At 31.9% G+C, this 27,837-nt stretch overlaps 5 protein-coding genes across 6 annotated transcripts; 2 read left to right on the top strand and 3 right to left on the bottom strand.

The window, feature by feature from the left end:
• Positions 1-348: 348 nt before the first annotated feature.
• Positions 349-9,016, top strand: LOC115452996 (UDP-N-acetylglucosamine transporter). Its single transcript, XM_030181624.2, is given in 7 exon segments — positions 349-491; positions 1,632-1,814; positions 2,115-2,188; positions 2,190-2,229; positions 3,891-4,105; positions 4,195-4,470; positions 7,484-9,016. Coding segments are annotated over 6 exon segments (1,146 nt in total). The 5' UTR covers positions 349-491; positions 1,632-1,636; the 3' UTR covers positions 7,847-9,016.
• Positions 9,017-13,240: 4,224 nt separating this feature from the next.
• On the bottom strand, positions 13,241-15,772 carry LOC115453001 (39S ribosomal protein L22, mitochondrial). Its single transcript, XM_030181630.1, has 3 exons — positions 15,464-15,772; positions 15,134-15,347; positions 13,241-13,500 (listed from the first exon to the last, which is right to left on the bottom strand). The coding sequence occupies exons 1-3, from the start codon at positions 15,644-15,646 to the stop codon at positions 13,280-13,282; spliced, it is 618 nt and encodes a 205-aa protein (XP_030037490.1). The 5' UTR covers positions 15,647-15,772; the 3' UTR covers positions 13,241-13,279.
• Positions 15,773-16,814: 1,042 nt separating this feature from the next.
• On the bottom strand, positions 16,815-18,308 carry LOC115453002 (cytochrome b-c1 complex subunit 8). 2 transcript variants are annotated; one of them, XM_030181631.2, is made up of 3 exons: positions 18,140-18,308; positions 17,896-18,064; positions 16,815-16,975 (listed from the first exon to the last, which is right to left on the bottom strand). In XM_030181631.2, exons 2-3 carry the CDS (start codon positions 18,047-18,049, stop codon positions 16,881-16,883), a joined length of 249 nt encoding a protein of 82 aa, XP_030037491.1. In that variant the 5' UTR covers positions 18,050-18,064; positions 18,140-18,308; the 3' UTR covers positions 16,815-16,880. The 2 variants fall into 2 exon arrangements, with proteins under 2 accessions (XP_030037491.1, XP_030037492.1); XM_030181632.2 differs by having other exon boundaries at positions 18,148-18,265.
• Positions 18,309-18,906: 598 nt separating this feature from the next.
• On the top strand, positions 18,907-23,951 carry LOC115452998 (coiled-coil domain-containing protein 22). Its single transcript, XM_030181626.2, is given in 9 exon segments — positions 18,907-19,120; positions 19,308-19,479; positions 19,746-20,007; positions 21,791-22,065; positions 22,611-22,723; positions 22,725-22,833; positions 22,910-23,049; positions 23,212-23,377; positions 23,675-23,951. Coding segments are annotated over 9 exon segments (1,506 nt in total). The 5' UTR covers positions 18,907-19,070; the 3' UTR covers positions 23,894-23,951.
• LOC115451378 lies at positions 23,942-27,078 on the bottom strand. The gene is given in 5 exon segments (XM_037444962.1): positions 23,942-24,082; positions 24,085-24,253; positions 25,925-26,022; positions 26,025-26,623; positions 26,625-27,078. Coding segments are annotated over 5 exon segments (1,323 nt in total). The 5' UTR covers positions 26,978-27,078; the 3' UTR covers positions 23,942-23,978.
• Positions 27,079-27,837: the final 759 nt, after the last annotated feature.

Genomic DNA, 27,837 nt, shown 5'->3' with positions numbered 1-27,837 from the left:
AATGTAATGATATTCTTAAGGTAGTTCTATACATATGTAAGAAACAATAAAAGTGCGTGTGTGCAATTCACATACGGCTAAAGTGAAACTTCTCAAAATAGCCTATAAGAGATTGAGATGAATATAGAGTACGGAGTATTAGGTTAATATTCCGAAAATCTCGCGTCATAATCTCTGTTTTAAAAAGTAATTATATGCTCTTAAGGTTCAAAATTTGTATGGTCACTAGACAAAACTGAAAATTAGGGTCTTCTAAAGTTACTCCTACCTGTACACGAAACTGGATGAATTTCGCTCAATCTTGTGAATATCACCTTCATCTGACAACACCGGTGTCCAACATTGGTGTGAAGTCTTCAATAATGGGGACCTATCTTTAATAATATGGTCTATGGTGTGAAGTATGATGAATATTTGTTACGTAGTATATTTCTGAGGAATATTACTTACTCTATGCTGAATATTGAGTTTTGCCGACGTCAACAAAAAAGGCAGGTTTGTTTAAAATGATTTTATACTGACTTACGACACATAATGTTGACTATCAGGTTTTAAGAAATAAATTCGCTGCGGTAAATATAACAGTTTTCATTTGCCATATCTATCTACGTAATATATATTTTTCTTTAGTAAGATATAACATTTGTATTTTTATGTTTACTTGTAAGTAAACCCATTACCTTGTTGATCTTGTAAACATTGCATTTGTAATTATAAATATAAAGGAAGTCGTGCCATAGTAAATTGAATACATATTTTTACTAAAATTGTAGAAATCATTAGCTGTATAAGTATAAAGATAACTATCATTAATTATAATAATTATCAGCAGATATATCGTGTACTTAAATCAATTTCCATTTAAGATCGTGTAGTAGGTATAAAATAATATTGAATATTATCATAAAACAAAAAAAGTATGAAAACATAAATAAGAAGAATTATTTTTAAATGTTGTCAATCCCTGGATTATGCTTTATATTATAGAGTTTCCAGAATAAAACGTATTTATAGTGTTTGACATATAAGCGATTATTCAGTATTATTAAACATTTTATTACATTAGCAGCCCATAGCAAATTTGGTTTGATCGAAAAATGGATGTATAAATATAAATATAATTATTTTATAACCAGTAGATTGACAGTAGAGATCAATGCTCTTCAAAAGAACTGTTAAAGTGTAAAAGAATGGCATTCTACAATTTGTTTATAGTGCTCACCATATTTTAGAACAAATGCAAGAAATTTATATTATGAGTGAAATAGCCTTTTTAATATACACATTAGAGAACAAACAGATTTAAGTCAAAAAAACTTGTTTAAAAAATTACTACTGAATAGATTATGGAACAACCATTTGAAAAGAATTAAATTCATCTAAAGGACATATCCATAATCAGTTTATTGTTTGACAAAAAATGTTTACCAAGATAATTATTATATATTTGAATTTAACTTTTAGAAATGAGCCTATTCTACCTCTTTTGAAAAATCAATGAAGTTATTTTTGTGAGTTACTTTGCAACAAATTTCTTTCTAGAAAGGAGGGTATAAAATTATTCCTTTAATTGTTCAAAGCTCCACATTTTGCCACTTTACTGTGCAATAAATTTATTCTTTTATTTACAGTGCCTATGAAGTCGGCAGATGATAATGATATAGAGGTTAAAATTCAGGGAGAAGTAATAGAAGAACTCGAACCGGAACCAGAAACTGAAATAGTAGATAGAGTAGAAGAGCAATTAAATACTGACAACATGGATGGTGATAGCAAAAAATCACAATCATACAGTAATAGAAGAGTAAAACATGGTAAGATTGATTTTCCCAGATATTATCAAAGAATAGTCCCATCTGTGTATTGAAGTCAATCCTGCATAATTTAATTTTGTATGATAGTGAAAATTACACACAATGTGGATTGGAAGCATTTGGAGAATTCCACCATGGTGTCCCCTGCCTGTCATATCATCTAATTGAGGCCTTTGGAGGGTCTTAGGCAGTTGCGGGGCAAAACCTAAATTTGATATGGGTAAAATACATTTTGCAAGGCCACCTGATAGGTTTTATTGAGTTTTTTTGGATATTTAAAAAAATATTTTTGTATTTCAGGTTACATAAAGTATATAAGTTTGGTTATACTGACAGTACAGAATGCTGCCCTTGGGCTTAGTATGCGACACGCTTCGAACCAGGCCAGTCGCAGAAATGTTTTCTTCAGCTGCAGGTAATAAATAGAAATAGTACAATACTTTTACACCATTAATAGGAGGCAACTTTATAAGTTATAAGTATTTAAAAACTGTTTTATTTTTTAAAATTTTTAAGAGTTATTTATATTTAAATTGAATATTGATTTTTGTAAATTAATGAAAATAATTAAATTTCATTGCCTTCTTAACTAATAATGGGCAATTTATAATCGACTTCGGTGGCCTGGTTATTTTTTATTCCAAATAGTATTCAAATTCTAACATAGTATTAAATCACCTGATATAATATTTTTACAAAATAACTACTTGTTAGAAATTGGCGCCTACTTGTATCTAAGAATAATATTCACTTCATTGTCAAATGCTATGAGGGAAAGTGAGGGCGGGAGAGGGGGTAGTAAACCATTCAATTTGTGGCAATGGCACTCCAAGCAAAGATTACAATATGTTTATACTTGTCAATTATTCTTGTAAACAATACTTATTGTGCTGTCTGAAAAGCTATTTAGTATTTAGCCTTCAGAATAGTTCATAACAAGCAAGACGTTGTGTGACCATAAATCTAGCATGATTTAAGTTGAAATAAGCTTGAACTTTTATGTAAATTTGTTATATGTATTCTATGAATCAATTAAATATATGTAATTATCAATTTGGAACCTACAGTAATAAGTCTACTTTCCAAATTTACAAGCTCTATTTAAATTTAATTTCATACAAATATAATATTCGATAGAAGATACTAATAATGTCGGCAGAATATAATTGTCTTAAAGGAGATGGCTATTAAATGTCTCGAGTAAACTTGATTTTTTTAAGAACTCTGTGCTAGTGTTCAGAAAAAAGTAATTAAATTACTAATTCACGATAACAAAATTAATTGTGATTAGTGATTACGCTTACAAATTACTAGAAAAGTTAATCCCGAAATTCGATTATTAATAAAATTGTGTAATTTGTAATTGGAGGAAGGGTATTTTTTCTGTCATCCTTGGCCACGCCATCTTGATTATTCTCCGGTCTTGCGGTATCGCTTTTAAAGTCTGTAGATAACAGAAGGAGCTATCTAGATCATTGCCAATATAATGCACAGTTCAACCCTCTTCCAGCAAAGTGATACCTCAGGGGATATACAATTCAGTCAGATTTGGCATTATGACCTAAACTTACTTGCTTCAATGAATAACAATAATCAAAATACTTATCCAATCTCTATTAATACTGAAAAGATTTGAAAAACCACTAAACATTTATTTTCTGTGATTAAAAAGTAAAGAAACACTTTATTTAGAACTACTAACTCCGAAACTATTTCGTTTTTTAATTTCTTTGCAAATGTCCACAAGTAATTTAGTGGCCAGTTATAAAAGTAATCATGAAATTAAAACCGTAAGCAAAAACTTTTGTCCCCTTAATTGTTTTGGTTTATATATGAATTACACGATCTATAAATATTTTAATTTAAAATTCTTTATTTATAGGTTTTTATACGAAAATAAAAATGATATTTTGTTTGAACGATATATTGATAATTGCATGCCCTAAATGTAATCTCGATTATCGACTGAAATTAATATGAATATAATCGGATTATATGTAATCTCAATTACTAATCTACTTACACAGTAATCAATATACTCTATACTGGTACTAACGATTACTATTTTAATTTTAGCGGTGCTGATGGCTGAAGTTTTTAAACTAGTCATTTGTATCTGTCTTGTAACACAAGAATCAGGTGGAATTAAACAGGGAATGAGGTCTATGTATAACATAGTCATTTTAAACATTAAAGATACATTGCGTGTTTGTGTGCCATCATTTCTGTATATTGTACAGAATAACTTATTGTATGTATCTGCATCTAACTTAGACGCGGCTACTTATCAGGTAAATAGTTAATTTCTATTATATATTTTTTAATTTACATCTATGGTTGCTCTTTAACCATCTATTCAATTTTATATCATTATTTTCAGGTTACATATCAATTAAAGTTACTTACAACTGCATTTTTTGCTGTCCTTGTTTTAAAAAAGCAACTCAAGAAATGGCAATGGTGCGCACTGGCGTTGCTGGCGGCTGGTATAGCTCTTGTCCAGCTGTCTTCAACAGAGAAATCAACTTCAACAAATACATCAAATATGCCAGAACAGTCTAAGATATTAGGATTCAGTGCCGCACTTGCTGCTTGTTTCTTGTCTGGGTTTGCTGGTATTTACTTTGAAAAAGTCCTCAAGGAGTCTGATGTATCGGTAAGTGGATTATATTTTGTAATGAATTTTTAAATTTCAATTACTTTCATAATATAATAATGCCAACCGGGTAACTGGCTTATCTTATCGTCTATGTGAATTATTTTACTCAGTTTTTACGTCCGACCGCCTAATTTGATCTAGATCCACGATATATGTGTAGTAGGTGCAGTTTTACAATTATTTTATGTAAAGAAACTAAGGCTCGACCGAGATCTCGGTCTCGGTCTCGTTCTCGGCATTCTCGGCTATAAATCCAACCGAGAAATTTGTCTCGGTTCTCGGCTAAAAACCGCCGAGATTTTTGGCAATGACCGAGATGTAACTTTGTACGGAACAGAATGAGATTCAAACCAGCGCGCGGCCATATTCGTCGCTTGGTGTGAGTGAATGAGTAGGCAGTCTGCGTTATGATTGGTTGGAGTCCCAGTTGGTGAACTGCGGCCGCCTTGGCACCGTTCTTTCACTGTTTATTTAGCCATTGTTGTTAAATAGAAATTAGTTTAAATTTTGTAGTTAAGTAATAAAAGTAAGTAACAAACCCACACTAGGCCAGCTTGGTGAATGCTTAAACCCTCTCAGTAGTAAAGGAGAGATGTTTCCAGCAGTGGGATCCAATATTTAATACATCGTATAAATTGTATAAATGTAATTACTTTTAAGTATTCTTTTGCTGAGTTATTACTTGTACAATGAAAGGAGACACTCTTTGAAGGGTGAAAAGGCCGAAAAAATTAAATTAAACAATTTCACGTATTCTATCGCGGTTTTAATATTTTACTTTTCTTCCGCCGTTTCGAAGACTTTGCAGACTTCATGGTCACGGGAGGGACTGAGGTGTTGTTCATCCGCAAATTCAGAGTTACAATATCTATCTTCATTTTACAAATATAAAACTTTTTAAAAAATTTAGCTGTTGGTGGTCCCATCTACGCAGAATGAGCTCACAGTGTCTTGGAGTCTGGCAGCCGGCCTTTTGGTTTCCGATTTAATTAAATGTAGAACTGGATTCCATATTGGTCCCTATATTTCGTTTTGTTTGGCCTATATAGGAACCTGCGTAAAAAACACATAGCTGACGTGAAACAAATACGCTCTACGAAGTCTGCAGTCGCTGAACATTCTGAAGGAGGCTCCAACCATTATTTGCGACTAGACAAGCCACAAATCCTTGCCAAAGAACACCGATTCCTACCTAGGATGATCCGCGAGGCTATTGAAATTAAAAAACATCCTAATTTCAATAGGGAAGATGGTTGGAAGCTTGCACAAGCCTGGGATCCAGTTCTACATTTAATTAAATCGGAACCCAAAAGACCGGCTGCCAGACTTCAAGACAATGTGAGCTCATTCTGCGTAGATCGGACCACCAACAGCTAAAATTTTTTAAAAGTCGTATATTTGTAAAATGTAGGTAGATATTGTAACTCTCACTTTGCGGATGAACAACACCTCAGTACCCCCAAAGCCTTCAAAACGTCGGGAGAAAAGTAAAATATTAAAACCGCGATAAAATTCGTAAAATTATTTAATTTCAATGTCTAACATTCGCGTAAACGTAAGAAATCATAATGCCGAAAAATTTTTTTTTTTACTCTATTATGTTATTTGACTTTGATTGTTAAAGCGGTTTTTTTATATATAAAACAATGCCTACAGTAGTAAACAGTTAACAACATTTTTATAGTTTATCCACGATTTGTCTAGTCTCGGCCGAGATTTTATTTCATTCTCGGTCTCGGTCTCGGCCGAGATTGAAAAACCCGTCTCGGTCGAGCCTTAAAAGAAACATATGCTTTGTACAGGGTGTTTTATAAATAATGGATTATATATACGTAAAGGGCTGGTTGTACACCTAATCTAGAACTAATTTATTTAGGTTATTATTGCTCAAATCTCAGGGTTGTTAACGAACTAGGGTTTACAGTTTCATTGGAAAAAAAACCATTGTATTTGGACGTGGTTTTAGAAGAAAAAAATAAGGGAGAAAGAAATCAACAAGTTTATAACAATAAGAAAAAATGTTTTATTAAAGCAGATGCTCGAACTGTTTACCTTCGGCCCTAATACACATTCTCAACAGTCTTAAAAATGGTCTGTCTTAAAACCTAGAATGCCCTTTTCCGATAATTTGATGTCAATTAAATTCTATATTGTTTTTTGATAAAAAAAAGTTTAATGGGTTTAAATCTGGAGAACGTGCCGGCTATTGAATGGGACCCAGAGGTTCAATCCGTAATTGATTCGTGGGTACTAAAACTGTGTAGTTCAGTGAACTTAACAGTCCAGTAGCCAAGTCTTTAAAGGAATGGTATTAGATCTCGTGCAATAAATAATAACCTTTCTACCTTCTTTTTTTGGAAATAAAACAACGTTGAAGTCCATTTTACTTTAGGTTAAACTTTTGATAGAAAAATATGATTCAATTTATGGCAAAGACGTGTTTAGTAAATGAAATCGTTTTGGTTTCAAAATATTTAAGTATTCTAGCAATTTAGAATCTTGACGAAATTAGCTCAATTTGAAATTTACACTTGTGAATTTAGTACAGTCCATTTTTTTACAGTATAAGTATCAAATTGAGTAATAAATTACGATAACAGATTAAATTAGGATGTACATTTTTTCTTTTAAAAGTAAATTTGTTTTGATTTACTTTGTATATCTATCTTTAGTGGATGCGGTGTGGGACTATACACAAGGCACTATTTTTTTTATTCGTGCCGTCATTGTTAAGTCATTCCCTTAATGTTGTTTTATTGTCACCCTATTATAAAGTGCTACACAATGGAACAGATAGTAGGTATCTACCATTCGGTTAAATTGATAAATATTTGGAGTCTTATCACCTTATTTCCGTCAGTTTGCTGATTCGAATTCCTCATTGTCAACGGTCTTAAATACTACGATCTCCCACCTATGCCACGCTTAAAATGATACTTCAAAGTTTTTAAACTAATTAATGTTAACGAAATGTTACTTTAAGAGGACTAAATTAATCATTTTGTTTTAGGTGTGGATGAGGAACGTCCAACTAAGTCTATTGTCACTGCCCTTCGGTACTGCTACATATCTAATCAAAGAAGGGACCTCAGAATATTTGTTAAAAGGCTTTGATGGCTTCGTTTGGTACTTAATAGTATTACAGGCCGCGGGTGGATTAATAGTAGCTGTTGTTGTTAAATATGCTGATAACATATTGAAGGGTTTCGCAACTTCCGTCGCAATTATTATATCTTGTGTAGCATCGATGTACATATTTGATTTTGTTTTAACGTTACAGTTTGCTTTTGGCACAATGATGGTCATAGGATCTATCTTCCTGTATGGCTATGTTCCTAAAAAGCCTGAACCGCGGACATCTTTAAGTGTATGAATGTTTGAGTTATAAAATCATTATTATAATATTATAATGACTATATATACTTTAAGTGAAAGAAATACATATTTTACAATGTAGTTAGGCAAATGAATTTAACGACATTGAATTATAATTTTTAAATTAATAGTACATACTATTCCAGGGAAGTACAACTATAAGTATTTATAGATTTAAAATACAAACCAACTGGGGCCAGCTTATTAATTTATGAATAATGAACATTTGTGTGAAAAATGTTGTGTGCCCTTACCAAAATGGATATAGAATGAGGTAATAGTATTTATCCCTGTATTTTTATGTGCACACTTATCTATAGCATCTTATACATCAATAGATTTTAATTACAAAAAAATACAATATAAACGGAGTATGTCAAAATATATTATAAATAAGCAATCAGAATTTTTGTTTACTTATATATAAATGACAAAGCTAGTACGAGTTAATATTTTTCATATATCCTACATAAAATTATTGACGCATAGTGAGTAAAAATACTATGTAGATCACACTTAGATTGACGTCTATCAATGAATACTAAATGTGCGTAAAAGGCGATTATTAAATGAATGACCATATGTCATTAGTATTAAAAAAATATCAAGCTGTGTAAATTGACTAACGGACGCTAGAACACCAGAATTATGAATCTGTGTATTTGAGCAAAAATTAACTTTTTTTAGGGATAATTTTACAACATCGTATTTTTTTCGGTAATTAAAAACTAGTGGTGTATTTGCTGGTACCTAACTGTACTAATTTTTTTTATTGATAGAATTGCTTGTATTTACCGCTAAGTAAGTATATAATTTTTTTCACACGGATCCGCAGACACATTGTAGGAAATAAAAGAATAATTATCCAACGAGACGAAAGAGAAGATCTCTCCATCGAGACGTTATATTATTTTTGTATGCATACACACGCATATCTTTTTCTAAAGTCAATAATAAATTCTATTGTAGTTTTATGACTCGTTCCAAGATCTAGATATCTAGACAGTTCAGTTACATATAAAATTTTACCAAAATTGTTTCAGCTGTTATCCCTTATCCTTATCCCACTAGAACTTAATTTCAAAATTGTTTTCCTCTATGTCATATGTTTATGGCTCTTTGAACATCCCTGAGTGCTGTATTAAATATACGTTTTTTTATTGACGCAGCAGTTCAGTTTTTACTTTCTTTAGGTTGAACTAAAAATATCGTAAGTACTTACATCCCTACTGTATATCCCTTCGTAAGATTTACGTTATCTAAACCGACTTTCACTTTCAAAACGTATTTCCGTATTTATTTTTATGGGTTTGATGTAAAGAATAGATTACTTAGATTATCTAAAGAAAAATAATGTCCGTCCTGGTCGACCTACCTATTTCAACAAACCCCGTTAAGGCGATACCTCAAGGTCCATTTTCATACATTTTGTTTCACCTTTAATCTGGGTAACTAAACAAGTATTGGCAAGTAAAGAATTTAAATTCACGTCTAGTTAGTGATTAGTTCTCGCAGTTTAAAGAAAAACGTAAAAATAATTAATAATCATGGATATTTCTGCCTTTAAAATTTCGTCATATTAAATTTTAAAGGCCGAAATATCCATGATTATTAATTATTTTTACGTTTTTCTTTAAACTGCGAGAACTAATCACTAACTAGACAATTCTTTACTTGCCAATACTTGTTTAGTTACCCAGATTAAAGGTGAAACAAAATGTATGAAAATGGACCTTGAGGTATCGCCTTAACCTATTTCCGCATAACGTAACAATAGCAGCATTCGTCAGAATTTTATAAAAGGTCACTATGGAGTATCACCGTGAGAATACCTATTAGGTACTTACTTATTCTTCTTTTGATTAGTAAACTATTTATACATCAATGAAAAAAGGCGCACAATTAGTTTGTTTTTCTTTACGCAAATTATTTACTTATTGTAAAAATTAGCAAAACGTGGAAACCACAACATATTTTTCATCGATAAAACGATGTTTCAGTAATATTTTATATTCATTAAAAAATGCAGACAGCTTCCGTTCAGTAAAACATATACTTACCTAGATATAACTTACAGTACATGTATCTACTGGAATTTAGTATTCGTGAGCATTAAGACTTATTTTATAAGAAATAATAATTAGGTAAGTAAGTATATCTTCACTATGAGTCATTTATTGTAATGCAATAAGTTATTATAGATAAATTATATTTTTTGAATATTGTATTAGTATTATATAGGCACAAAGTTGTAGGTAATTTCATCCACGAAGGCTCATTCCAGCACCAGCACAGAATTTTTCAAAGATGCTCCGCTCCTATTAATCCAAGCGTAATATTATATACTTACTTAACCTTCTTCGATAAATGGGCTATCCAACATTAAAAGAATTTTTCAATTATAACCAGTTGCTCCTGAGATTTGCGCATTCAAGCTCTTCAGCTTTATATAATAGTACTTAATACTTATATAGATTATACTTAGCTTTTGATTGATAATCCTATACTTACTTGTTTTTGTCACTTAGTGGTAGTGATGTAACGAATGTAATTTTATTAACATATTGGAGACTAATAATATGACTACGAAGTTAAGTTACTTTTCCTTGTACTTATAACAAAATAATGGATTTTGATTTTATTAACCTCAGGTGCGTTCGGCTAATTTCGGACGATTTTTCGATGTTTTGCGAGGAGTCTCGAAATTTTATTTTTTCTCATATAATATTTAGGCGGTACCGGCATTTTATGCATGAAACTAATTATTATTAATGCAACTTTATGTGATAATTTAATCTCTGTGTAAGCTTAAGAATAGGTGATAATATCTGTATAGAAATTTAAAACCCTTAGAAAAGATCGGACGTTCACGGCCTAAGTTCGGACTGCGTTCTAAAGCTAGTATAGCAAGGTCCACAAAATCAAATAGAAGACTAGAAAATGTCGAGAAGAGCGAAATTCACCTTTCGTTTCAATGGGCACGACACACTTGTTTTTGGTCGTAGCATCAACTGTGGTATATACGGCGGGGTAAAAAGAAACAGCGTAGCCGCCTATGTAACATTATTAAAAAAAAAATACCATAGATTCGTGGTATTTTTTCGTTATACGATCTTACCCGAACGCTCCTTTTTATTATCTTCAAATTGTTTTTTTTCTGATATTCATATTCGCAAACATTTTGCGAATGCGAATATCTAAAAACATGCGAATATCCGCGAATGTGAATATTCGTTACATCACTACTTCGTGGTATTGGCCTCTCGCTGTTCATCGCAGTGTGCCTATGCGAAGTAATGCTTAGGAAGGCACGTATTCGTAGGTGTCATTATCTACAGACATATTACATAATATAAATCTATATAGGAATAATGTTAGAACCATGTTAGAACATTTTAGTATTTGATACTGAAGATATATTTACATTTTACACGAGGCAACTTTCTTGCACGAAGGTGGTAAAAATACTGTAGTATATTTATTTTGTGATTTAATAACTAATGTCTCAGGATGACGCAGTGTAGTGTTATGACTTAGGCCATCCATAAGTTGAGTCACACGAATTTCATAATTTTTGGCTCATCCGTCCACCAGTAATCGCATTTGTGGGACTCCTCCCTGTTGGCTACGTATACAGATAGTATATTTTTTAAATATTTTTGTTTGGGGGGAATATTTTGTTTTAATACTTTAAATATTTACATGTATCGCGAAACTTATGACCAAACCCACCCCCTTCTCTAAAGGTGTGACGCAATTTATGGATGACCCCTTATGGAGCTTTATAACTTTGGGGATTCCGCGTAGTGTTGGTACTGGTTGTGGGCAGTCAAGGCGCTCACAATTTAAAGAGTGAGATGGTCATAGAATTATTATATCATATGAAATAAAAAAATATTCTCGCCCCTGTTGCGTGAGAAACTAGTTTTGTGTACTTACTTATATGAACTGTGAAACTTGAATAGTTACTGTGATGTTCACATTTCACATAATTTAATGTTTATTGCTTTTTATTCGTTTCAAATCACTTTATAAATTTCAGTATCTTGGAGGTGTACCAACTACGAAACGAAGACATACCGTCATGTTTCCTATAAAAAAAATGTATAAAAGTTATAGAAATGGTTTTAACGTTTAAAATATGTGAGATGTTTTGAGTATGACAATAAACCATATATTTTTATACAGAAATCTCGTAACATTGATGTTTAAGAACCTAGATGTCCCATTTTTTATAATAATAATAATAATTGCCGACTTTGCCTAATTTAACTGAGTATGTGGTCTAGGGTAGGGCTGCCATCACATAAATTGCCGACGCCGATTAAACACAACAAAAATCCCGGACAGCTCTAAAAAAATATTTATTACAACAAACATAAAAACTCGTTATAATTTTTATTAATTTATACATGCGGGTTATTATTAATGTATTTTTAACTAAAATTTATTTCAATTTATCGCTCCTCTATAAGAAAAATTAGGTATCCCTAACAACAAAGGTGTCCGGTTACACCCGGACATTTTTTTAAAACCCCTGCCGGACGGCATCCGGACGCCCTTTAAACTAGGCAAATCCGGAGAATTCCGGACGGTTGGCAGCCTTAGTCTAGGAAAACATTTTTTTCATTGAAGGGAGCTCCTACTTACCTATTTAACATGAAATATAATAGTTTCACAGATCCAATCGTAGAATTATATAGAATAAGGACAAATATGTTACAGTTAAAACCTGTTCTCAGTTACAAATTACAATGCGTTTCCCTAATTTAAAACTAGTTTTCAGTAAATGCCTTTGTTAAAACTAGAATTATCTACTGCTAAAAATGACTATCAATGAAAACTAGTTTTAACTGGCCAAAACACGTTTTGTCGAAAATATTCAGTTAAAACTGTTTCAAACGAAGTCAAAATTCAATAGTTACTTATATGCCGTAATGTACTATTACATACTAACCTAAACTAAACCTTCCTTAAGAAATGTACTATCTTTTAGTAATAAAACCCGTAAAAAGATTCCGTTCAGTAGATTTTGAGAAAAGTTAGAACTAGGTTTATCTAAAATTGAAATTGCATAAACCAGTAAATTCTAGTTATAACTATGTAATTCTAGTTTTAATAAAGGCATTTAGTGACATCTGATTTTAACTAGAGAAAACGCGTAACTGAGTACGGGTTTTAAAACTGTTACATATATAATACATAAAGTCATGTCAATCCAATTGTTTGAATTTATTTTTGTGTATTGTTTTCGGTTCTCGATATGGACCTCTAAAATGGAGGTAGTCTTTCTCGAATCAATTTAATAGCTGCCCAATGGACACATGCAAATTTTATATGTAGGTGTTTTAAGGATAAGGAAAAGATATAGCTGCTAAGTAAAATGACTATGGAATCTATAATCATATATTATATTAATCAATGAATAAATCTAATATGAATTTATAATCTTTCTCTTCCTCATTTGTTCAAGCCATCCATCAAGTTGCTGTTGAGGTGTCATTGGGTTGAGTTTATAATAATCAATTGGTGGCTTTCCTTCTTCTAATCGTACAAAATAATGGCAATATTTATGACGAACCTCCCCCATCCTACGTCTTGCATGCCTCCTTACACCTTTTATAACCATGCCTTGGCCCGAAAAGGATTCCGCTGAAAGTAATAAATGTTAATATGTAAGTTTACTTTAAAATATTATTTCAACATTAGTACCTGCAAACCCTGATAGCATATTGGTGTTTAATTGAGATGCCAAGGACTACAGAAAAAGGTAAACTTTCTTGTGAATGAAGTAAGTACTTCAATAATTATAATTCTTTGTTAGGGATTAAAGTCACCTAATTTGGGATGTTGCAAATATGCACAAACACAATTGTCAGGATGGCGAGTGCAGTGGAATTATCAAACAATACTTTATAATTCAAGGTGTTGGATAGTGTTTCTACTGTTTATGGGGTTGTATTGCTTACCCTCAGGCAAATGGTAAGCTTGTCTCGTTGTTGCTTTGAACTATAAAAAAACATTAAAGCAAATTTTTTGCAAATATGCATGCAGATATATTTATTTTCGAATTCATGCAGTATGCATCGCTGTGGTCATAAACACTCATAATAAAATTTACTTTGTAAAAAGAGCTGGAGATATTTCTCCAATTTAAATTGTCCAATTACTGTTTTAAGTTATATTATACAAAGGACTTGAGAAAACCCAAAAAAGAAAAGGAGACGATGGGGGGGATCATGGGGGGCTAGATATGTCATAAGACAGTTGATCACTTTGGTGAGAATAATGATCACTATTAACAATCACTGGCAGTGTAAGCCATATCACCATCCGTAACCAACTTCAATAGGTTACTAATTTTGTAGAACAAAATATGATTAGCCTTAATTTTTAACTCTACTGTCTTTATTGGATTTCATACAGCTTAAGAACAGTACCATTTTAATTCCATTAGAATTGACTTGGCCTTTGAAGATGTAGTAGAGTTACTCTTTGAAATTCAATAAGATATAAGGTGCGTTCGGGTAAGATCGGATACGGGGTAAGATTGTATAACGAAAAAATACCACGAATCTATGGTTATTTTTTAGTTTAAGCTATGTAGGCAGCTACGTTGTCTCTTTTTGCCCCACCCTATATACCACAGTTGATGCTCCGACCAAAAACGGGTGCGCTATGTGCATTGAAACAAAAAAAGTGGATTTCGCTCATCTTAACATTTTTGTGACTTCTGTTTGATTTTGTGGACCTTATCATACTAGCATTAGAAGCTTTATTAGAATGGAGTCCGAACTTACCTCGTGAAGGTCCGATCTTTTCTAAGGGTTTTGAATTTCTATACTGATATTATCATCTATTTTAAAGCTTACACAGAGAGAATTGGAAGATGATTAAATTATCACATAAAGTAGCATTAATAATAACCAGTTTCATGTATAAAATGTTGGTATCACTTAAATATTTTATAAGAAAAAAAATATTTTCGAGACTCCCTCGCGAACACACCTAAACCGCCCGAAATTAGCCGAACGCACTCTAATTATTTTTCTTGCAGTGTCAATTTGGTTTATAGGCTTCATGTAAAAATTACGAGAATTGTTTATTTTGGAAAGCAGAGTACAAAATATTTTATTTGGTTTTCTTCAGTTTTTATTTTATGCTTTTGTATCTGATTTATCAGAACTAGTTACTAAATTTGAAATTTACTGTGTTATATCATAACTTAACACTTTCAAGCATGCATTCTGAAAAAAATTAAGTGTAAAAGATATCTATTACATACCTATCCATAAGTTACTTTTAAACTCCACATTATGCCTATTCACAGCAAGTTCTCGGGCTTCAATTATTGCTTGTTTAACTAATACTGCTCCTTTTTTATGTACAAAGCTTAGTTGTTTAAGTGCTTCATCCACTGTCATACCTCGTACAAAACTTGCTATATACCACAATTTGTCAGGACTATATTTAAAATTAGTTTTTTGATGACACACAAACTGAAAATGACAGAAAATACAATGTATATAATATTTATAGGTTATTTTACATTAATTTTCATAGCATACTTGCGAAAAAAAGAATGAATTATTGACACCATCCATGATTTACTTACTGCAGGTCTAGGTTCTTCACCAATTTCTTGTGGAGGATATACTTTCTTGTTATGTGCTAAAAATGTCTTGGGAAGGTTTGATTTAGTCCATGCTAAATCTGTTGCACTTGTATGGAACCCATTAATGGGTTTTATATTTAGTTTTCCTAAACGTAAACATAGGTTTTTAAAAAGATGGTTCATGATGCAGCTATAAGTCAAATGCAGAGGGTTGGTACATCAGACAGATTAAACTTTAAGTTACAACTTACTAACACTTACAAAGTGCTAATTATACAAACTCTATTTGACGTCTACTGCCAATGACATTTCATAGCAATGTTGCCAATAGGCAATCACTTTGTACGTTATAATATATTCCTTACTCTATGCCAATAGGTATATCAGCTTGCATAACACATTTTTACCAGTAAGTAAAAGATAACGTATGTCTTTAATAATATTATCAGCCCTGTACTGTCCCACTGTTCGGTACGGGCCTCTCCTCTACTACTGGGAGGGAATAGGCCTTAGTCCACCACGCTGGCCTAGTGCGGGTTCCCAGACTTCACACACCCTCGAAAATTCCTAATAGAGTATATCTCAGGTATGCAGGTTTCCTCACGATGCTTTCCTTCCCCGTTTAAAGCAAGCGATAATTCACAAAGAATACACACATATTTTTTTAGAAAAGTCAGATGTGTGCCCTTGAGATTAAACCTGCGGACATTCTCTCGACAGTCCGTTCCACAACCAACTAGGCTATCGCCGCTATGTCTTTAATAACCGTGGTTAACTTTTTTTTGGTACCTACACTAAAAACTGACATAATATTACATGACATTTGACAGCAATAAATAATAGTGTCATCAATAATGATTAAATTTATGCTCTGATCATAATTCAATTTTTCTTTTGACGGCGAGTCACTGATATCTAAGGCACCTACCTACTTTAGGTAGATATTAAAATAAAATAAGTTTTAGCAATGAGGTCTTACAAAATTTGTAATAAAAACATCTTAAGGTTATAGCTTAAGGTCCATTTTTCATACATTTTGTTTCACCTTTAATCTGGGTAACTAAACAAGTATTGACAAGTAAAGAATTTAAATTCACGTCTAGTTAGTGATTAGTTCTCGCAGTTGAAAGAAAAACGTAAAAATAATGAATATGCATGGATATTTCGGCCTTTAAAATTTCGTCGCATTAAATTTTAAAGGCCGTACTTGTTTAGTTACCCAGATTAAAGGTGAAACAAAATGTATGAAAAATGGACCTTAAGCTATAACCTTAACAGTTGTAGATTTTTTGATGTCAACTCGGTTCTGATTATTGTATACCCTAATCAATTCTACAAATAAAAGACGACATAAATGAAAAGTAACATTTAATTAAATAATGAACTAAGATCAAAATTTATTTACATAATATATTGTTTATTGATCATTTTCAAAATCAGCAGGATTTTTGCGGCTGAGTCTGTGGTGCTCTCTTTCAACTCCTTCAAAGACTAGATAGCTAATGACAAATGCTGCAATTAGAAAATAAATTGAATTATTCAACAAATACATTATAATTTTAACTTATATCTGCCATAAAATAAGTACTAGAATAAAAAGACTTCACAAACCACTAAAAAAATATTGAACTTTATGTATAATATGTGTTAATAACATAGTAAAACACAAGCAATCTTCAAAATTCTTCCTAATTTGTTTTATGTTTATATGCATATAATATATTTTTGGAGGCTGTGTCTTATTTTATTTGAATATTCAATATGTATTTATTTAGCCTAGCTAGCAATTTATATGCAACCCCTAGTATATCATTCTACAATGAGTCCATGAGTTAACAATTTATCTTAAATTTGGAAATTGAGATTGACATAGCTTCATCCACATACAAAACCATCCCTATTTTATTAAGCCCAATCTCTATATTATTGAGCCCAAAGTGAATATTTCAAAGATAAAAATTACCAATATTGTCAATCCCAACTCAGTCTAATTATGGGTCTCAGTTTCAAATCCATGTAAGGATTATTGTAGATTGTACATTGAGCAATCTTCCAAACTTATACTTAATTTAAATAGAGTATTTTATGCCTATTACTATAATTACTTATAATATTACCTTACTTCTAAGGTATCATAAAGAATAATGTTAATAATTATCATTAGTGGCTGTAGATGTTCCAAATTTATTGTTTTTCATCAGCTTTTATTCTATCCTTGTAATTTAAATTTGCATGGGAAAAGAATACATTTGTATATTGTACTATAAATAAAAGTTATCTACATAATTAGGGACACCTAAATCACTTGATAATTTTTATATTTCTACAATTACTATAAGTTAATCCATTAATCACAGTATGGATAGTATATACGTAGTATCATAATAAAAGAAACCTGTGCAGTTATTAGTATAGGTTTTATAGGAATGTACCTGGTGCTACTCTAAATACACTTTCCCGAAATCTGCGAAACAAGTTTGGGATTCCATTGGAAATGGCTCCTGCGTATGCTCGTTGTTCGTGATGCGATAGTTTGTAGGTGATCAATCCTCGGATCTTAGCAAGCTCTCCGAAGTGTTTACCCATTTTCACGAAATAACCCTTAAATAAATAAAATTATTATATAATCGACACGAAAACTCAAGGAAATCACAGAGGAAAATCCAACGAACGCACTCGTTCACCTTATGTAACAACACCACAGTGAAGAGAATTACACTAAAACACTACAGACTACCAAACCCAGATTTTAATTTTTCCTTTATATTGAGAAGGCAAAGGTATCTAGCACATACAGCCTCGTCATTAATAGTAAACCAAAAGAATAATATTTTATCAATGACGTCTATTACACTGATTTCATGCATCACCAAGAATGAACCGACAAAAAAATATTTACATAATTATTTAAGGGACTTGTATTCATGGACAACAATAATTTTTAAAAAAATCTACAGTTTATATGATGATTACACTCTATCGTTGGCATTACATGACATGGCAGCCTGGTTTCTGGCCTTAGCCGGCCCTGTGGAACGAATGAAAAGAAAATTACAGTTGTCAATTGTCATTAGTTGCCACTTGCCACTTGCCATCCTTGCCATTGTCAGTGTTGCCAGAAGGTTACATTTCTTACATTTTTCGTTACTTTTGACCCCCTCGCGTAACATGTAAGTAATTTTTATATTTAAGGCAATTTTCGTAACTTTTGAGAACAACGAGATTTGTAATAATTTTTTTTTATTGTAAACAGATTACAAACGCATTTCTATTCAACGCCTCCAAATTGAACGCACCTAAAACTGGCGGGTCTAAAAAGTATTTCAATTCATATCACACTTAGAGGTGGCTCGCCATGACAAAATGAAACGTATCTTGCATATATTAAAACTTGATTTTGCTTGAGTGTGCGCACGCGCGAACATTACCTACTTCGTGGTTGACTTTTATTTTAAATTTTTAATGCGCAAGTTGCCGTTTCTATTTAAATTGGTATCGAATTATTGATTTAATTCTGTTAGAGCATAAAAGAAAAATAAGAAAACATTCCTGGTTTTAGACTGAATAAATATTTTTACAAAGACCACAACTGCACCTATTTTTCGTCATGGAAGAAGTTGATTCAATAATATTGCATTTCCTGAGACAACTGAATTTGTAAGCTTGTGTTATTTCTATGTTATTGGGGCCTTTAAATTAAATCAGTTTAAAACTTTATTTTTTCATCACTATAAATAAAAAAATATCCCAAATAAATACTGTTCTTTGAAAATATTAGATCAAATAAAAGAAATAGCTGGCTGAAAATAAATTTATAAATTTTCTGAACTTTTTTTTATTTTAGGACCATTGATGACAGTGTCAAAAGTATATGTGATCTACCAGTAGAGATTATTATTGAGGCCGTTTCATCATGCCTCAGTGTAATAAACCCCACTATTAAGGTGCCAAAGAAACTGCCATTTGGGATATCACATAGGATAGAAGTTGCAGCACAAATAGCATCATTGTGCAAGGTTAGTATATTGAATGAACATATGTCTAGGAAGACAATAATCTTCTGAAGTAAGTATGTAAGAGTTGTTGTTGTTGTACATGTTCCACATAGCATAATTAAACATAAGCTGCAGGTAATATAATGACAATATAATAACTTAGTTTATTTTTCTGAGTGTACTTGTGATTAAAATTATAGTTCTGTGGCATTAACATCTACAAACCAGAACATTTTTGTAATCGAGTCATGTTATATTATAATTAAAGTATTTATTCTTTTGCCTAGGACTTGGGTTACAAAAATGATGTTGGATATCAGACATTTCTATATTACAATGAGACTGAGTTGAGGCAAGTGTTTATGTTTCTCATAGAAAGACTTCCAAATGAAGGCAAACAAACTACTGTCATGGCCACTGTACCTACAAATAAAAAATCTATTCTGATGCATGACATAAGTCATAAGATTGATGAAGAATTTAAATCTATTTGGATTCCACCATGTTGCAAGCCTCCACTTGGAAAAGTAGGAGATTTCTCCCCTCCAGGTACCTATAATTGCATTTGTCATTTAATGCATTTAATTTAAGTTAGTATATATAGAACATTAAATTATTCTTTATACAAATTAGAAATTCAATTAATGAGAAACAATTAAATGCAACGCCTTTAGCCAATTTTAGTTCATTGGTCAGAAATGCACCCTTATGCCTTATGCCTTATCTCTTCTCTAATTATAGATGTGCTATTTAAAATAATGGAATATATTAACATTTAAAAGAAATAGCCCACAAGTCTATGTGGAAATAGGTCTTTCTGTTATTCCACCCAAGCATCTTATCAAATTTGTAAATTAAGTAATAAGAAGCTTTATTATTAACTAGCTTTTGCTTGCAGCTCCACTCGCGCGAATTTTCTGGGATCAAAGTCTCGCTATATATATTACTGGGACAGAAAGTAGCCTATATTGCCCAGGGTCTCAAATTATCATTGGTTTCTGCACACCGAAACCACATTGTCGCGGCCCTAGGCACAGTTAAGTGCGTAAACCTCATGGTTGTAATTTCACATCGAGGCTTATGAGGGACTTGTGAACATTTCCGCTCCATTTCACTCCGCCCATCCTAACACTTCCTCTTCCTTCCCTATTTCTCCTCTTCCTCTCTTCCTCTAGAGCCCCGCAGTCGCTAAGCCTGGGGGAACCAGTATACCGTTCGCAGGTTTCCCTCGGGTGGACTGCGGGGTCTGTACCTAAAAAAAAATTCATTGGTTTGTTTTTAATTTTATTGCGTTCAGATAGGTACACAGACGCGAGTGGAAGAGTTTGCTTTATAATATATTTTTAGAATATTTTAAGAGTATTAATTACATCAAGTTTCTTGCATAACTATACATTTACGCAGCGCAATCAATGAAAACTCAAATGGAATAAGTTTTCTTTGTTTTTGGAACATTTTTCATTGTTCTCCGCTCCTTTTGGTCATAGTGTGATGTTACATAGCCTTCCCCGATGAATAGGCTATCCAACATTAAAAGGATTTTTCAATTTGAACCAGTAGATTCTAAGATTATAGGTTTTTATTTTATCAAACAAGTAGTTATAACAAACTGATCGGCGTCTGTATCTTGTTAATCACAAATTATATTTTAAATTCTCAATGTATCTGTCAAGTTTGTTCTTGAATATATTGATATTTCGAGCTGACACTACATCTTTAGGTAACTTGTTTCACGTTTCGACACTCTATTACTTAGAAAGTGTGAGGGTTGTTTCGAGATCTGGCAGTGGCCAATTTACGGTGACCCCTGTGGCGGATATTTTTATTTTACTTAAATATTTTATGAAAGTCTGCAATGTTATTGTGTCCACTTAGGATTAGCGCGTGCAAACAAACTCTTCAGCTTTATATTATAAGTATAGGTTATACTCAGCAAGCAGACGGCCAAAAAAAACTCTTGTATTATACACTGTCCTATAATATTGTTAAGGTCTTAGTCCATCACACTGTCCTAGAGTGGGTTGTCAGATTTTTTTTATACTTACTTACCTTCAAAAATCTTATGGAGAACTTCTTGGGTATACAAGTTTCCTTACAATATTTTCCTTCGCCGTTAAAGCAAGTGATAATTTACAAAGAATAATATATCTTTTAGAAAAGCGGTGCATGTCCTGGGATTTGAACCTCCCAACCAGGATATCGCTGCCTCTCATCATTACTAATATTATTAAAAGTAATCCATAATGTGCTTAGTAATTAGGTTTCTTATTGATCCCCATTCCGCAGTAACCTACATACAGTATACTTACAGCAATATATTTTGTATCTTCAGGGAAAATTGGCATTACAACGCATACAAATCTGATAGAAGAAGAAATTGTTCAGAAGCTAATTAAAATAAAAGAATTATGCATGCTTGACCATGTACCAGTCTCAGTAATTCCGCAAACTAACCAAGAGAATAAAACTCATTCCGAGAGTAAAGATAAAAGTGAATATGAAACTGATAAATCATTGAAGGAACTGAAAGAAATAGCGATTATGTTACGTCAAAAAATGGACACTCTTGATAGTGAAAAGAATGTAATGGGGGTTGAGTTTTCACAGGTAAAAATGCATTATTCTTGTACTATTTACTTATTGAGTAATATCTCATGAGATACTGCGTGATTAAGATAAAACATAGAAATGACGCATTACTGTTAAGTTTAGAACAGGGATAGCGACGTGTGCCAGTGGTGGCGCGTGACAAAATACTTCGGGCACGCGAGTAATATACCAAACATTGTATATACTTATATCTTTCTTTTGGGCTTCACTTCCCTAACATCAGGTTCAGTGAAGCCACTATGCCGACACCGATAAAAAAAAAACAACACAAATAGTCAAGGTCATAAAAAATAACAAATATTTGCTAAAAAGAGGCACTCAGATATATAAAACCGCTTCTGGATGTCACGTTACAGGCCTTTTATTTTATAAATAATGGCACGTTAACCATTACGCCATCCCTGATCTAGACTGAGAAAATTGTCTGTACTAGATATAATTTTTGGATTGTTTCACTCGCACTTGTAGCAACTTTTAATACAAAAATTATAATCACTAAGATTATATTTACTTTTCTTTCTTTGGAATATTTTTGTTTGCAGGCCCAAAGATCTTGTGAAAGAGTTCAAGCGGACTTGAAAAATGTCGAAAATATACTTAGTAGTATTGGTTTATCTGATTATCAAGATGGAGCTACTGATAGCTTGTTGGAAAAGTGCAAAAAATATTAATCAGTTACATCATAAAAGTGAAGACCTTATGTCAAAAAATTTGTCTTTGAAAATGCGAATTGATAAAGTAAAGAATGATATGAGTTCTTCTGAGGTAAATACTAAAAACTTACTGATAACTGTAGTCTTTGTCCATATTCAATACCTCATGTTAATATATAATTTTTCAGTCTGAAAGAAATAAATGTAAAGCAATTTTGAATAGCTTAAAAGATAGTATACAAGTAATGAGGGATGAATATGATAAAAAAGTAATACAGCGACAGGAACTAAAGGATAGTTACGAAAAATTACGTGGTGGAAATAAAAGGTAAAAATATATGGCACTTATAATATGGGATAAAGTAACCATCGCTTAACGTAGCTTCACCAGTTGCACTTTTGCCCCTACATCTTTGAAGATAAAGGCTTGAGGCTATGATTATTGTCATTGTTTATTGAGATTATTATATTATATGTATCTATTTTGTAGGTCAATCTATACGAAACGTATATTAGAAATTATTTCTAACGTCGATAAACAGGATATGGAAATAAAGAAGATTTTGGAAGACACTAGACAGTTACAAAAAGAAATCAACTCTTTGGAAGGACAGTTAGAGCGGTGTTTTTCTATCGCTGATGAAACACTTTTTAGGGTAAGATATACTTATTAACCGTATGTATGGCTAGGCCATAATGCCCTTCAATCTGGCTAGCAGTAAAATTTTATTTTGTAAATTAAGCCCGTCATAGTACGCAGGCGTATTACAATCTCGCAGGATGCAAATAAATATTGAGCAGCTTGTTCACACTGGTAATTTGAATTCGTCGGGTGTACCGCAATACATTTAATTAAAGTGATCTTGTGCATCTCATAGGTATAGCTTTCGCGTTGTTGATGCTTATGAGATTTATTATAAGTTTTAATTCCAGACTGTATTGTTTTTTTTTAGGATGCAAAAAAAGATGACCAGGCAAAAAAGGCTTACAAGTTACTAGCTCTCCTACATTCTGAATGCAACACAATTGTGTCTCTTGTAAATGATATGGGTTCTTTGCAGAGAGACATAGTGGATTTGGAAGAAAATATCAAAACTGAAACAGCAAAGAGGACAGAGGATACATTGAAGAAAATTCAGTTAGATCTTACCAAGTTGCAGGAAGAGTGTTAATTTATAATATTTTTTACTGATTATATTATGCATAATAATAAAAATAAGTCAGTATAAATCTAATTTTAATTATTTTACATTCCATTTAATTTCGTTTTGGTAATATTTCAGGTGGAATGTACTGCTCATTAGTCTTTGTTGTTAATGTTTTCTTACTGGCAGTATTTGTTTCTGTAAGTTTTTCTTTTCCTCAATTTCAAGATCCACCTTATCTTCATTTTCAAAGAACCACAGTTTCTGCTCTTCTTCTTGCATTTGTTTTTGTTTTTGTTGAATCGTTTGTATGCGCCTTGCTCTGTCTAGACGATTAATTTGTTCTTCAAGTTTTTGTTTTCTTATTTCTACCCAAGCTTGAAATAACTAAAAAAATAAAGATAAACAATTATGAGATTCTTAGGAATAATGGGTGTTACTAATATTGTAGCCTGGGGCAATTAATGTCTGTGCTACTTGACCAATCATAAATTATAATCAACCTATGTGTTGGCTCAAACATAAGTTAAACTATTAGAATACTGATACACTCTCCTAGCTATTCCTGTGACTTTTCCAGGTCATGTATGGTATTTTATTTAAGAATTAACTGCCATATTTTTTATATAGTTTTTTTGTTATTAATTACCCTTTATTTCTTCTAGCATAATATAGTGTATAAAATATTAATATTTCACTAAACGCAAATTACCCTAAGGGACTTGTTTCATCGCCGCGCTCGTATTATCGTCATTTTTCCGCTCAACAAACTTAAAATAGATATAGATCTTGTGTAAAACATAAAATAGTTTTATATATAATACTTATATAGTAGGTAGTTGATCGTTGAATGTTTATATTGTCGACGAAAAATGCTCTCTAATAATTTATCGCAGTGACAAGAGATATCAAAAATAAAACTCGCTTAGCGGTCAGAACACTTTCCGAAAGACTTCCAACTGTTATTCTCTACTACACCGCTATAAACCAGCAACAAAACTATCGGAAATTTACACTTTGTACTCAATGCTTCATGCAACAGCATACTTCCATATGTATTATTTTTTTTTCAGGATAAAAAATAGCCTATAATATGTTAATCATTCAGAACAATATGATCAATTTCTAGATCTACATCAGCTACCGACAACTAACTGATATAGTTCATTAATAGCAATGGATGGCAGTTTGTTACCACCAAGATTTATTACGAAAAAAATAATGACCACAATCTAAAATAAGCTTCTAAGTTGGCACATTCATGTCTTGTGTACGAGATTTCTAATGAGAGTTTTTCTTTTTCATTTAATAAAAAAGAAATATCAGTTGATAAAATACTATTCGTATTGATTTTTTATTTCATATAGACAAAAATAAATAAAATTTTATATGAATTAAAGTTGTTTTATTAATTTATTTTTATTGTTTAAAAAAGTGGGCACAATATAAGGTGCTAAGGGTCACCTACTGTAATAGGTAGCTTTGTAAACAAGCACTGGCTATTTTTGCATAACTGGCATAACAACCCTATAATATGGTGCGGGTGTCATAAATAATAATGTGGTATAGTGATTTAGGATATTTTGGGACTGGAAAAGAATTTCTAATCAGAGCAAAGTTACAAGCAACTCCTAGTTCTGTATAAGATCATACAGAATTTAATACCCATTCAAAAGGATGTTTAATTTAAAAATATCAGCCCTGCATGATATACTGTCCCATTAATGGGCATGGGCCTCTTCTACTACTAAAAGGGTATAGGGCTTAGTTCACCATGCTGGTCTAGAGTTCACACACTTTCAAAATTCATATAGAGAACTTCACCAGTATGCAGGTTTCCTCACTATGTTTTCCTTCACCATTAAAGTAAGTGATAATTCACAAAGAATGCGCACATCATTTTAGGTCAGTGGTTACCTGACTAACTTTTAGTCAGTCCAGTCAGGTTTCATGATTTTGAAACTGTGGACATTTGTCTCGGTAGTTCATTCCATACACAAATAGGCTATTGCTGTTTGTACAAAAGGATGTAAAACAAAATATACACATGGTAATTACCTGTTTTTGTGTTAATATATCATTGTTTTGAGATTGGTTGATGGCATTTTCAACAGCAATACTGATAGCTTTCTCTAATGTTGTTTCAGTAGATATTTTTCAGCTACACTTAACACAGAAATGCTTTTTTCAATTATGTCTTTAACATCAGATTCTGGTGAATGTTCTTTATCTCTATTAAATATATCAATAACTTCATTGAATAATTTAAATGATGTAGATTTTGTTAATTCTTGACAAAGTTGTAATAATTTATCATATTTCTTGTAAGCTAGCCAACCAATTAGCCTCAAGTTGTTACAAAGGTTATCGTTAGGTTTGTTTGTAATCCAGGCTAATGTTTTCCCACACAACAAATATCTATCTTTTATATCAAAATGGTCATCAAAATATGGATTTCTCAAATATTTTACTCTTATTTTTATTTCTTCAACTTTTTTGGTTTTATCTTCAACTGGTGTTATAGGTTCTGGTGGTTTATATCCAAGTATATATTTATAGCATGCATACTGGCAGAGTGTACATGTTATAGTGCTTGAAAATTCCTCTTGCAGCATGACTAAACTCGCAACATCTGCAGCTAAATCATAATTGTGTTTAGATAATAACTCATTTAATAAAATATTAACACTGTAATCGTCCAGAAAAACACCGAAGTTTAACGGGTCTTTAAGTATTTCAATTAATTCTTCAACATATCAAACTGTAAAAGTTACGTACAGTAGCATGCGATGTCGATTCCAATGTATTACCAGTTTCGGCGGAGAGTCTTAATTTATGAAGAAGATCTTTTAGTTCTTCAAGATGATGGGAATCATTAACTGCATTGGCGAATATATCAATGTCTATTGCACTGATTGTTCCCTTCGAGGTATAGCTCTGATCCAACTGATTGTAGAAGTCGCTTAGGTTTATTTTGTTTAATAAAGGTGATGAATTCGTTGCATTCCATGATTCCGTACATTTATATTCCTCTGTTAAAAATGTCCGTCTTATAACAGAAATAGCAGATATCTTTTCTTTGTGACATATCTTACGAAAAATTCTGAGCATTTCTATTATTATTTATTCTTATTTTGTAATATACGAAACTAATTTCAAATATTATGTTAAAATTTTTCGAGGTTATGTTCAAAACGTCAAAAATATATGGAAGAAAGTAGTGCTGCCAACTTGCCGAGACGGATAAATCACGGTGCATTTTACAAATCTTATTCAATTTAAATAAAATTAAAAACTGTAAAAATAGTATTCACAACCATCATTATAGTTTTCTTTAAGAACGTCGAATTTGCACATATTTAAATATTCACCCTAAAAACTTATTTGTATATCGATATTCATTTATAATGACTCGATTACGTATCTTAAATGGATTTTGTTACTAGTACCTAAACAACCCTAGCGGCATTGAATATAATAGAACTATCCAATGCAATAATAGCGTTTGTTACGGTTCCCATTTCGAATGCAAGTGTTGAACGTGCTTTCTCGATCTATAATATAGTTAAAAATAAGCTACGAAATAAATAGACTATCAATTGAAATGTTGCAAAGCATAATGATGATTCGATTCACATTGATTCGTAATGGTGGATCTTGTACAATATTCAATCCATCTTCTAAAATGTTAAATTTCAATGATGTATGATTTTAAAAATTCTGACTCTTCAGAGGAAACTGACATAATTTTTAATGTATTAGTTAATTTATAAATAAAAAGCATTAACAAATATCACTGAATATTACTTATATTATTTTGATTGAATATAATTTTTTAGGGGGATTTCCAAATAATTGAGGCAGTTTTAGGGATTTTTGACTTAGAGTTAGGGGTAAATATTTCTGAGAGTTGTTAACACTGCCTAGCGGCCAAATCGTCGCCCTTATAGTTTTGAGTTATAAAACCAACC

Source organism: Manduca sexta, unplaced genomic scaffold, assembly GCF_014839805.1.
Source record: "Manduca sexta isolate Smith_Timp_Sample1 unplaced genomic scaffold, JHU_Msex_v1.0 HiC_scaffold_1011, whole genome shotgun sequence".
NCBI classification, from domain to species: domain Eukaryota; kingdom Metazoa; phylum Arthropoda; class Insecta; order Lepidoptera; family Sphingidae; genus Manduca; species Manduca sexta.
The sequence above is the reverse complement of the archived record's forward strand: the minus strand, read 5'-3'. Positions and strand labels throughout refer to the sequence as shown.

Coding starts and splice junctions, on each gene's coding strand:
- LOC115453001 (XM_030181630.1), bottom strand. CDS start 15,646: ATGAACCATCTTTTTAAAAACCTATGTTTACGTTTAGGAAAACTAAAT. Junction 15,348..15,463: donor GTGAAGAACCTAGACCTGCA/GTAAGTAAATCA, acceptor TGTCATTTTCAG/TTTGTGTGTCATCAAAAAAC. Junction 13,501..15,133: donor TAAAAGTAACTTATGGATAG/GTATGTAATAGA, acceptor TATTACTTTCAG/CGGAATCCTTTTCGGGCCAA.
- LOC115453002 (XM_030181631.2), bottom strand. CDS start 18,049: ATGGGTAAACACTTCGGAGAGCTTGCTAAGATCCGAGGATTGATCACC. Junction 16,976..17,895: donor TGTATTTAGAGTAGCACCAG/GTACATTCCTAT, acceptor TTCTAATTGCAG/CATTTGTCATTAGCTATCTA.